The 13169-nt window shown below is 35.3% G+C and overlaps 1 protein-coding gene across 3 annotated transcripts; it reads right to left on the reverse strand.

The window, feature by feature from the left end:
- Nucleotides 1-306: 306 nt before the first annotated feature.
- On the reverse strand, nt 307-7981 carry SLITRK6 (SLIT and NTRK like family member 6). 3 transcript variants are annotated; one of them, XM_031061289.1, is made up of 3 exons: nt 7443-7919; nt 2291-4108; nt 307-2164 (listed from the first exon to the last, which is right to left on the reverse strand). In XM_031061289.1, the coding sequence occupies exons 2-3, from the start codon at nt 4088-4090 to the stop codon at nt 1568-1570; spliced, it is 2397 nt and encodes a 798-aa protein (XP_030917149.1). In that variant the 5' UTR covers nt 4091-4108; nt 7443-7919; the 3' UTR covers nt 307-1567. The 3 variants fall into 3 exon arrangements, with proteins under 3 accessions (XP_030917149.1, XP_005426298.1, XP_030917148.1); XM_005426241.2 differs by having other exon boundaries at nt 307-4105; nt 7443-7981; XM_031061288.1 differs by having other exon boundaries at nt 307-4108.
- Nucleotides 7982-13169: the final 5188 nt, after the last annotated feature.

Here is a 13169-nt window from a genome sequence, read left to right on the forward strand (position 1 = left end):
AAGATTTGCTTGGAGGAAGATAGATGCAGGTCAGAAATTGTGTTTTGGCACCACATCAGTCATGCACAGAAATTGAATGACCTTACTGAACTAAGGATAAGATGCTTCTGTCCACATGGCAAGAGTGAGAATCATTGTGTTTAATTCCCAAGTAGTTTTAAACTTGTGCATGCAGAAGTTGCTGCCTTCCTTAAAAAGTGACCTTTAAGAAAAAGACATTTAAAAAACTCTTTATTTCTTTTTCATTAATAGAGAGCAGTTCCTTGGTTAGTTTGAAAATTAGCCAGGAATATGCTTTTTCTTTTCTTGTGAGTTGGAAAGAAAAAAATACAAAATTATACAGAATAAATAGTAAATATAAATCTAGCGAGAATTCATTGCAAAAATAAACCTGCAGTGTTCTATGTGTTTGTAACCTATTTTTCCCACAACACTTTATTTTCTTCTAATTTCAGAAAATATATTTTTGTACAAATAGCTAAATACTATTATTCTTCCTCATGTGTGTATTGTTGCAGTTTGCAATTCTGTCTGAGTGTTGCTTTTGGTTAGGGTGGAACAGGACCTGTATATGCACTTGGAAATTCCTAGCCACAGCAAACTCATTTCCTTCAAGAATATTTAAAGCCAGCACAGAAGTTATTTATATACATATGTATATATATATATTTATAAAAAAAATCAAACTTATTAAACACAGTAACATATTTACAGCTGATTCTCAGTAGCTTTGCAAATTACCCAGGATTATGAGTTGAAACACCAGTGATGCACAATATCTTATAGCAGCAGCTCAAGAAAAGATTGTCCAAACTTAGGTAAAGCTATCAGATAGGGAAAGTAGCAAAAGGCTTGCAGTTTTCTTTGTTGAAGATGTTGGGTAAACATAGATGCATATTTTTCCTTCCACATACTGATACAGAATTCACATAAAGTTCTGTGTAGAATACTTAAATATTTGCGGGCTCTGGGTGAATACACAAAAATATTTTATCTGTTTTCCTTTTTAACTGACATTTAGTATGACAACTTTTCAACTCCTTTCATATTTATAATAAAGGTATGTAAGGTGTAGTTGTAGACAGTGGTCATGTATGCAGTGCATGTACTAACCTAACATATACACTCTAAGGTTATAAATACAAACACAGGTGTTGGAATTTTCTTTTTTTTTTTTGGTCTTTTTGTTGTTTTAAAGGAATCTAATTAAATGGAGGGAAAAAAGAAGGGGTAAAGGAAATGAACTTTTTTCTCTATAGGTTGGGAAACAGAGAACAGAGCAGAGAGTGGCATATACACCTTTTCAAAATGATGAGGAATAGTGCAATAAGCAATCTTCCTCCCACAGTTCAATCATACTAAATTCTTGCTTAACTTGGGGTTTGACATATTGCCGGCTCACAACCCCATGGCTTCCCACAGTGATCCCTGAGTTTTTCTTTGCTAGGATTACTGCTGTGCTTAAGTTCTGACTGTTGACATGTTTTTATAAGGCACTTTTATTTACAATGATTCCACCTTAAAGTAAAATCACAGAAATTCGGCCCCAGCCCAATGTATTATCACTTCACGTTTGCTGCTCCAGGACTTCCAGATAGTCAGGCTCAGCATGTAAATTAGCCTTGAGCTCAAAATACTCATTTTTAGTTTGTTCTAGAAAAACCTTTCTTGGCCTGGAGTACATGAGTGTCTCCATCAGCTTCAACTCTTCATGTGTTCCAGGATAACGAACTTCCATGTCAGGCTGGAGCTGGACAATATTTTTTCTTAGGTATTCTGTGATCCCTAGTTGCTGCAGCTCTCTCTCTTTTTCAAGAATGTTTCTATACAAGCAGCTAGCATCCTGAAAAGACAGAAATTCAGCAGATTGATCTGTAGCCTTGTATTTGACATTTGGACCTGTAAGTGGCGAACTGTTCTCTCTTTCCAGGAGACTTCGGCGAAGGTATTTGGAATCATTAGCTTCCTTCTCACTTCCCTCCTCCTGCTGCTGCTCAGTGTGCTTGGGGCTGAAGGATGGGCTGTGGTAAACCTGAACCATGGGGGTAACTATTCGTTGCTCATAGAGAGTGGCAGCTGGACGCTCCGTGGTGTGGTGCGTTGTCTTATGCCCATACATGCTGTACTGAAGGTGAACAGGGCTGCTGTCCCTCACTTGTTCATCCACTTGCTTCTTTTTGCATCTCCTACGCCGGTGCAGAACAAGAACAACTATTCCTGCTGCACAAAACACAATAGTTATAAACACAATGAGCAGTCCTAATATTAGAACAGAAAGTGGGACAGCATCTGTAAGGGACCGCAGGATGGTGTCTGCGGTGTTGGCAGTAGGAGAAGAAGTTGTCACAACTACAAAACTGGCATGGGTTGGTAGGGCAGGGCTGTTTATTAAACCTGGACACAAGACTTCACTCTTTAGGGATTTCAATTCTTTTTTTGCTAAGTGCCCAGGAGATTTACAAAAAATATCACCCATCATGGTATTCTTACTCAATTTTTGTATCCATTTTTGCAGTCCAACTGAATCACAAGTACAGTCCCAAGGGTTGTCTTCAAGTTCAATTTGTACCAGCATATCCAGTTCATCCAAGACATTGCTTACAGGCAAATGAGCAAATTGGTTTGTTTTCAGATTTAGTCTGGTGAGGGGAACACCTGAAAAGATATGGGGTGGCAAAGCCTGCAGAAGGTTGTTATTTAGGTAGAGAACTTTCAGTTTTGGCATTACATTAAATGTCCCTGGCAAAACTTCTTTGATGGCATTATATTCAAGATACAGGTACTCAAGGTGCTGAAGGCCAAGGAAGAGATTTTGACTTAGCTTTGTAAGATGATTGCCATTGAGATATAGTTTCTGTAGTCTGGTCAGATTCATAAAAGAACCTTCCTCAAGGATCTCAATGCGATTGTTCCCCAGGTGAAGCATTTCCAGGCTGGTATAGTCCACAAGATCTGATTTCAATAACGTCTGAATAATGTTTCCAGCTAGGATAAGCTTTTTAGGATTTGGAGGAGGGGGTCCTAAATCAGACAAGCTTTCAATATTTCGCTCCTGGCAGTGCATAAGAACTCCTGAGAGCATATGGCTGGTGCAGTGACAAGGGACAGGACAAGAGATTCCTGGAAATGTAGTAGGCTTGGAAGTATGAAGCACTAAACTTGGTTCTTTAGTAGGAGCTTTCAGGAGAGGAATCACCTTAGTTGATAGATGATTATCATTGATAGAGGTGGTTACAACCAAGGGCAGTGACCCTGAAGGATCTTCAAGTTCATTAACAGGATGGGTGGGACAAAGAGATTCTTTTTTCAGCCGGCTTAATATGCTGCCTTTGATAACTGAAGGGCTATTGCATACAACATCACCTATTATGGACTGAGGAGGCATGTTTTCTAGCCATATCTTCAGCTGCAACAAATCACAGTTACAGGCCCATTTATTGTCTTCCAGCTGAAGGTCTAGTATTCTTCCAATGTGTTCCAAAAAGCCAACATAGGGCAGTGTCTGTAACTGGTTTCCACGCAGATCTAAATGGGTCAATGGCACAAAGCGAAATATGTTTGGAGGAAGATACTCAATGGCATTGTCATTCAAAATAAGCACTTTAAGCCTGTTGAGCTTGCTAAAGGCACTTGCTTCAATCACTGTGATGAAATTGTTGTCTGCTTGAAGAAACTCCAAATTTTCCAATCCATTAAACGTATCTTCTTTAAGTGTTTCCAAAGAATTGTGATTGATATGAAGTTGTTTAAGAAGGCTGAGACCATTGAAAGCCCCAGGCTCAATATCTGCTATATTGTTAAAACCAAGATGCAGAGAAATAGCATTAACAAGGCCAGCAAAATCATTCACATGTAACATACTCAAACCATTGTTTAACAGATTAAGATGGAAAGGCCGTGATGGTGGGACATTTATTTCTGATATCATCTTGATGTCTCTTTTGTCACAGTTGATAATCATGGTGTCATCCTTTTCTTCACAGGAACACAGACTCTGACAAGATCCTCTGACTGAAGAAAAAGAAGGCTGTGACTGGAAAGGATCAGATGCAACCACAATTGAGCATAGAACAAAAATCCAAAGCTTCATCTTGTCCAGCAGATTCTACTAAAAAAAAAAAAAAAGAAATAAATAATAGAGTCATGATTTCACAGGGTTTGGGTTTTTTGTTTGGGGGTTTTTTGTGGCTTTGTTTGCTTGAGTTGTTTTGGTTTTTTGTTTTTTGGTTTTTTGTTTTTGTTTTTGTTTTTTCTTTCTGTTTTTCTTTTCCCTGGCATAACAGCAAGAAAAAAACATTCCTAATCTTCATCACTGAGCTACTTCTCCTTCCCAGTGCTATCATATCATGCAAAACAATTGAATTATTTTCTAATTAGAGAATATAAATTTAGTTTGATGTACTGAATGAATAAACAGAGTCATAAGGGGAAATCTTCAGTACTTTCATGCTGATAGCCAAAGCAGGATGTAATCAGGAGTGTTGGTTTTATTCATACACTGTATAGACTGCCAGTGGAAAACAGTAGTAATTTACTATTCCAAGCAGCTTATATCAAAGGTAATATAATATTTTGAATATTTTGAATATATTGCTTTCTGTCCCTACATAGCACTGCAAATTTTAAGAGTACCTTGCTAAGATTAACTTAATGTTACCCAGCTGCTGAAGAGAAATAAGATTTGGTTTGGATCACTAATGTGTTGTGAGCAAAAACCCATTCTTGCAGGATACAGGGAATCTCTCTACAGTTCTGCATTATGTATGGAAATCAAAGGGTATTTCCTCTGAAATCCTTGTACCCACAAACTGAAAAGGACATAGACAAAATAATCATCTCTCTTTGCTTAAATTTTAATGTATATGTTGTAGTCTGTGGGTGAAAGTGGGGCCACAGCACAAAGTAGTGTAACGTTGGCATGTAATATACATACAAAAAAATTTGCGTACACAATGTTAAAAAAAGAGAACTGAGAATGCAGTGCATGCCAGAAAAAACAAGCAAGCAAGGGCAAACTTTTTTGAGATTAATATTAGACTCCTCCCAATGATAATAATCATTAATTTCCACAGTGAAATCTATATGGACCTGACTGTGCTTTACAAATTAAAAATTATCACCACTATCAACAATATGTTATGTAATATAATTATCACCTTTCAATCTGATCTTAGACTTTGAAACACTTCATAAATGCATCATTACAATACAGCTATGGAGTTGCAAGTAAAATTGAGATGTTTAAATCAGTCATTTGTTATTGGCTTGAATTAAGTTGTCCTATAGTCTATTAGAAGATTCTCTGTTTCTTTCTGTCAAGGCTGCCTAATTAGCAAGACCAATGGTAACTCTTGATACATAAGATAGAGAGGAATCACTGTTTATAATCCTTAGTTAAGTATTTCCACATTTCAAAAAAAGTAAATAATAACAAAAAATCCCCTAAAATGCAATGGATTATTTGAAAACAGTAATGTTTATGGGGTGTGCTATTTATTTGACTACTGAACTAAGCAAGAGTCTTAAGTAATCCATCTAATAAAGGTTAGAATCCTTCAAACTAGGCTATTGAAACATGAAGTACAGAATGTCACTACACAACCAACAGTGTCAGTTTCTGAAAGATTAGAACATTTTACAAGGATCAATTCGACTACATGCATGAACATTTTATAGTGTGGTCATATGATTTGGCATCTCATCAAGGCATATTTTGAATATCATGCACCTTGGTTACTAGAAACACTATTTTTCAAGGCTTCCCTTAGAACAGATTGCAAAGCTTTACACATGCAAGCACTTAAATGCTGTGGCATGAGTATTACATACACACACACAAAGAACAGCAAGTGTGCCCACAGTGAATTTTGTTTTTCTCCATGAGTAGCTTCTGATAAGTGAGAGTAGAAATATGAGTTTATAAATAGTAAGTGCAATTCACAATGTGAGAAAAAGTGTCCTTAAAAATATGAGCTTTTATCTTTGTTTTAGTAGTTGCAATATAATTTTGTTGCCTCATATAACCCTCTTTGGACTCCAGCTGCCCATGTTTAATATATATATATCTTTAAGTCTGTTTCCCCAAAAAGTATTTGATAAGACACATCATGTCAAGATGTTATTTTAAAATATGCAGAATAATTCCAGGATCATATTATGCTAGAGACTTATTCTTGCTTTACATGCATCACTATCCTTTCCAGTGACCCAAGGTAAAAAATACAAGCTCTTGACACAGATGCCGGCTTCAAACCTACACTATGACTAATTCAACTTTATTTCTGTACACTTTTTCTCATTAGAAATTCCAGCGTCAATCCGCATCAAATTCAAACAACACTTATAAAGTCCCTGAGCAAAATTAAACAAAAAAAGAAATCTTTAAGGCATGTTGCATTCTATTGCATATTGAGAAATTAGGTTACTGAAATGAAAGCCTTCCTTTCAGAGATGAAAGTAAAAACATTTGTAACCAATTGGAAAACATTCACATTTTAATCATCGTCATACTTCTGTAAGCAGCACTGCCAGAACACTCTCACACACACATATATATACCCACACAATAAAAATTAATGGGAGAGTTTTATTCTTTTTCCTTTCCCCATTTTTTTTTCTAAACACTCAGAAACATGAAATGAAGTTCTCAGTGGGCTACTATTGTAAAATAAAAACTGCTGTCGTGTAACAGATGATTAACATTTAACTGAAAGGGTTCACAATACAACAAAATGTAATTTGAAAGACTTGAAAAACTGACCTTTCCATGTGGTGAGGTTTTTCAGCAAATTCCACATGGTAACTTAAGTTTTTTTCATCTGCTTTCATGTAAGTCACTGCTGACTGCATACTGTAACTAAACTCTGTAGGAATTTTAAAAGACTAAAAAATGTCAGTTTTTTCTATGAGGCAAAGTTGAATACTTCCAGAAGTAGTCATCTTACAGCAAAGGAATCTCATGCTTGCTAAGTAATAATTGATTTGGTTTTAAAACATTGAAATAGCTTGTTTCATTATGCTTGGGGGTTTATTTGTTTGGTTGTCTTAATTTAGCTATATATAAAAAAAAACCAACTATGTTGATGATTTTCAAACCCCCAAGCTAAGAATTAGTAATTTCTAAAAGCCTTTGGGATTTTTTATTAAATTCTTAAGGGAATTACAGTCAGATGATGCATTTAAGACCATTTTTGCGCTTGAAATAAAACCAAACACCCATTCCTCTCCCTCAAGAGGTTCAAGAACAACATTCCCTTAATGCACATATTCTACACAGTAATCAGTTTGAATAAATGTCCCTGCAAACTGTTTAAAACACAGTATAAACTGCCATCATTTAAGATAAAAGTTATAGAAAATCATGCAGAAAAATAAATGCAACTTTTACTGAGAAGTGAAATTCTCGTGTGCTTAGCTAATTAGCTAACTGGAGTCTTTCTTACCTGTACAGCAGCAACACTCCCTGGTACACTCAGTAATGCACAGTTGGAGCAGCTGTTTCCATGCAATGTAATTTTTCCCTCTGAAAAACACACACTTTCTTCTGAGTTTCCCTTTGCTGCAAGCTCTGGTAATACTACAGCTCCATAAAGTTAAAATCCTTGTTCAGAAGACAAAGTACAAAGCATTCGATTGAAAAAATCTTCCAGGCAGCCGTGCACGTCAGACCATCCTGTAAGCAGTTGTCCTTTTTCCTCAATTAAAATTCACAGCATACTTCACAGCTAGGCTGACTTTTCTGCATATAGTTAACTGTTTGCAAGCATTTGGATGCAGTAAACAAACAAGATGCTCAGCAGAGCTTGATTTGATCACTTGGTTTGTCAGATTTTTAGATGCAAGCTGCTCCTGTGTTCTCTCTGTTCTTTCTAGTCTTTCTTGTTAGCTCAGTTTGTTATTAGTCAGATTGCCAGGGGCTGGGAGGTAGGCGTAAATAAAGAGACTTCTTGGCTTTTGACTCAGCCTTTAAGCCCTTCCCCACCAGAGAGCTTTAATCTGCCAATGTCATTTAATACAAGATACAGCTCCACCTTGAGACAGATCAGCTCCTCCTCCTGCAATTTCTCTCACCTCTTTTTCCCCTCATCTAAGTGAGCCTCAGAAAGTAAAATTCAGCTAAATATCTTCTAGATTAGTTAAGGGCTGTTAATACCCGATTTTGCAAAAAAACCCAGTAAACATCCACTGCAGCTCTTGCAGTTTGTTCACTTGGGCAGTCCTTGCATTTAGTTTGTTTCTGCAAATGCTTGCTTTAGAAACCTGAAAGCATTCCAGCCCAAATACAGTCCACAAAACACACTACAAGGGAAACTTTGTCCTCTGGAAAATATGTCTATCATGTTGAGGTGTAGAATTATTCAAATATATAGATGAGACTAAAGCTGTCAATCCAGTCCACTCAGTGTGAATGGGGTAGGGGTGAGTATGCACAGTTGTACATACTTTATTATGGAAAAATAAAATTATGGAATATTAGTGCTTATGCTTGCACAATGACTGCCGTCAACCCTTTTTAAAACTGCCCATCCTGCTCTGTAGGAAGAAGACTGGGTTGATTGTAATAGTCTGTTTTACAGATGTTAGCACAGTGTTGGTATCTGTCCATGTGAGATTGCATTTTATTTCCATGAAACACTGCTTAGATAAAAAACGGTCTGGTTTGGAGGAGGGCATTTTTAAAGGCACGTATGGTGCTTAAGGTATTATTTTCATTGTGCTCATAAACAAATAATTAGCAGATACAGTACAGATACAGGAAAATGTTTATTCCGTGCGAGGAGGGTTTTCCTTATCCCTCCTGCACTGCATGGGATGGTTTTATAAGCAGCAAATGCTACTTCCTTGCTCATCCCACTGCCACAGAGTCACAAAGCCTTTTGTGAGCAACAATAGATGTGGTGCTCCAGCATATTTGCCCTCTACAGCATAACGTTTCGGGTTTGTTTTTCTGTGCCTTGGATTATTATACAGACTGTTTACTAGAGCTTCCAACCAGTCAGGTTCCAGTAATTTCTTTTGCACTGATGGATCTCTAGGTGGCCTCATTGACCTCTAAAAGGGCTATTGCAATTTACTGTTCCATGTGCTGAAGGTTATTCAGATCTTTTCCTATGTTTTTGTTCACACATATATACCTAAACTTTTATATACAAATTTATAAAATTTATATCTATATACATTTATATATTTGTATATATTTTATATATAATTTGGAAAAAAATAAAAATAAGAGGAAATATTCCTGAGGAATTGTAACAATTTAGTTTCAATTCTTTTCAGCACATCACTTTTTTTTTTTTTTTTTTTGCAATTTTGCAATTTGCTACTTTTAATGAACCTTGTCACTTAATCTCAGTTTACAGGTATTTTACTGTTAAGGCTCAAAGGTTCTCAGCTGTCTGTGACCAGCCAAATAAATGATTATTTTCTTTATTAGTTTTGAATTTATGAATTTTAAGTTATATTATTTCTATTTTACTGAACATTTTTCAAATGTTAACACTTGTGGCTGGTTGTTTGAGATAGAGAATATCTCTAAATATAGATATTCACATTAAAAGTGAAAACAACATCATTATTTGCTTTTGAGTTGACAGCCACAAGAGTAAAACATGATCACAAACATATTTCCAGAAATCAATTGCTAAAATTAGGGCAGAGTTTCCTAACCTAAGCATACAGAATTAGAAGCCACTGAGAATGTTTATCAATAGTATTTGTGATTCAAAAACTGCATATTTATCAAGTTTATAAAAATGACTGTTTGTTTTTCTACTATAATTTTATGAATCATTAAGCAGATTATTATAAAAAATGTGATTCTGCAAGTGCATCTGCATGTCAGTTGAACTGACACAGGGTTTTTACCCGGTACTTCTAGTCTTAATCAATTGCTCCAACAATTTTAAATTTTGTGAACTTTGGATATATAAAATCTCAAACTGTCAGACTTACATTTACTGCAGGCATATGATTTGCAGATTAGTCTTCAAAATGTTAATCTTCATGGTGACTTGTTAATTTGTAACTTCAGTATTTAAACCTAACAACAGGAATAAGCATTTGCATTTGCTATTTCAGTAGATAGAAAATATTTTTTCCCCATCATTCACAGCTCATCGTCACTTCTCAGAATGCACACAAGGAGCCATTGATAACACACAAGATGTAGGAGGTAAATAATATATCCTTCCCTGCTTGCAAGAAGTTCAAGCCTGTATCAACAACTCTTCACCTATATTTCTTGCAACATGAACCCTTTGAACTCTGTATGAGTACAGGTCTGACAGCTTAATATATGATATTGAAAGGAAGCCTTTTCCTGGAACCACTAAGTAGCATCTGACTATTCACACATGAGAGAGCCTGCTGAGGAACTCAAAACTCATGCATATATTATAAATTAAAATTGTATGTGGAAGAACTGTCACCAAGGCTAAGACTTAACTAAGAACATGGCACATGTACATACACACACACACACAAAACAAAACAAAACAAAACAAAACAAAACAAAACAAACCCATAATGCAATGTACTATAATTATGGAAACTAACAGTGCCTACTATATTATTTAATTCAGACACGGAACATCTATTTCCCTCACAGAACTAATGTCTCTTTTTACATATTGGGATAGGTCCTACTCAAAACCTTCTGCTCTGAACACACTGTTTGTGTGGCTTTTTGCAGTCATGAACACATTGCCACTGTGTAAAGAAAGGTAAGGATTCCCCTCTACAAGTGATACACTGGCCTAGCGGCTACTCTTTAAGCATTTAGTTTCATCTTTATATGACCCTTATTGAGAGGCCATTCTTTGAAAAATCTGCTGAAAAAATCTTCAAATTGTAAGGAAACAGGTTAAAGAAACACATTTCTATTATCCTTATGCATTTTCTAACTAAATTAATTTAGACTCATATTTGTATACTTAATATATAAGTACACAAATCATTAAATCATAGAATCATAGAATGGTTTATGTTGGAAGGAACCTTAAAGATCATCTAGAGAATCACCTCCCTCATCCTGCTGGCCACACATCTTATGCAGCTGAGGATATGGCTGTCTTTCTAGGCTGCACCTGCATATATGTAACTTTGCTTGCATTAGTATTTACCATCAGGCAAAAATCACATTTCCTGAAAAAAAAATATTCAAAGAAAGGTACACTGAAGTTAATATTCTTTCTATTTCATTTTTCAAGTTAAAAAGTCATATGGTACTTTAAATGTTGTACTTGAGTGAAAATGCATTTTATACTGCTATACTTAAGAGCATGATTCCTTACAAAATACTGGATTCTTATTCATTTAATAAAATATAATGCAATGGAAACAGATGAAACCAAGGTATTTTCCCTTGCATAATTCTTTAGCAATCCTCATTTTTTGTGTAAGTCAGATCACTGAAAATGTGTAAACATTTCTGAAATTTGTGGTTTGCTATTGTGTGCAATAGGTGCAATAGGTCTTGAATCTTCTTTATTTCTTGTTAGTTAGTTTGTTTGTTTGTGGTTTTTTGTTGTTTGTTTGTTTGTGTTTTTTATTGTTTGTTTGTTTAATCCCCTGAACTTCCAGTTCTTCACAATGTAAGAAGCATTTATTATCAAAGTTAAAATCTCCTATCCAATTCTGAGATTGTTCATCTTGTTCATAAATTTTGGTATTGGAATGAGAAATATTTATTGATCTGAATCAACTTCCTGGAACAGACAGATTCTCCTTGCCTTTCCTCCTGGATTTGGCGATATTTGAATGTCAATTAAAAAAAATGCCTAGAGGTGATTGGTCTGTAGAAAAAAAAAGGCACCTGAGTACTTGCAATCTTCAGTTATGATTAATCAGTTGGATATGTTTCAAAATGTGTTTTGCTTGCCAATGACCCAAGAACATACACACAAAAAATTGAGTCATGGTTTGGCATTGCGTAGAGTGCTAATAGCACAAAAAGATCCCTACAAATTGATTTTTTCTTAGTAATTTCTGAAATCCCAGAAGCATTGTTGTCCCTTGACCTTAATTACTATAGGTTTAGACTGAAGTGATCCTCTCTACTACCACATAGCCATTCAAAACTTTCTTTGAAGCTGAATGGGATAAAGTATCTTTTGTCCATGTACAAGAGAAAAAACAGTGTGAAAACAATCAAATTTGCCTAGACTTCTATGGACTTTGACTCCCTTTCTGATTACTTTGGGCTTCCAGTTAGTATCCATTAAAAAAAAACCAAACTTGTAAGTTTATATATATTACTTATCTTTTACTTTTTTTTTAAGCAATATGTTACAGTCAGCCAATTAATTACCATCTGCACCTCTGAGTAGTCAGCTTCAAATTATAGTTACAAATATTCCAATTGCAGTACAGTCAGATTTCCTGACTTTCAGGCCTGAGAGAGCAACTGATTATCTAGCCCTCATAAAACTTAAAAAAATATCACTTCAGTATCAATAGCTGACGAAGCGCAAAGATAAAAGAATTGTGTAAATCTTTTGAAATTAGTAATGGAATATTTTTTCTTCTGTACTGCAAGACAAGTAGAAATAACTACTGGGTTTGCAGTAATCAATAATCAGAACAGAGGATATGAAATGATTTGCATATGTTTACATTTATTTTTTTGGTGTTACAAAACTCCCTTTTTATTCTTTTTCAATAAACATGTGTAAGAAAACATGAAATATTGAAACTGCTGTGTAAAACAATTTTCTTTCCCTTTGCCTATGAATAATGCATTGATATTTAACATTAGTATCCTATTAAACACAAATGAGTTTCTACATGCTGACTATGCCTAAGTCTATTCATGACAATGTGTGCTTGTGCCTAACCTAATTGCACATTACATGCTACTGTTACTCCACCAAATCCAGCTAAAATAGATTATATCAGGCAACTTGGAAAAACACCTTAAGATTAAAGTCTGCAGTAGCCAATCAAGTTTGGTATTTGGCTAGATTGCAAATAGCCATAGTATTTAATTTCTTTCTCTTGAAGGTTCTATATACACAGTAAGATTCACAGACCCAGCACCAGTTTAATGAAGTAGTGAATTAGTATTTAAGCTCTGCTTTGAAAAATATTTTGTCTTTTTTTCTTAAAATGTATACCCTTTACAAAGGCACTGTGTCCTGAACTCCAGCTTTGAATACATCATACAGGAG

The sequence above is a fragment of the Geospiza fortis genome, unplaced genomic scaffold, assembly GCF_000277835.1.
Source record: "Geospiza fortis unplaced genomic scaffold, GeoFor_1.0 scaffold294, whole genome shotgun sequence".
Lineage (NCBI taxonomy): Eukaryota > Metazoa > Chordata > Aves > Passeriformes > Thraupidae > Geospiza > Geospiza fortis.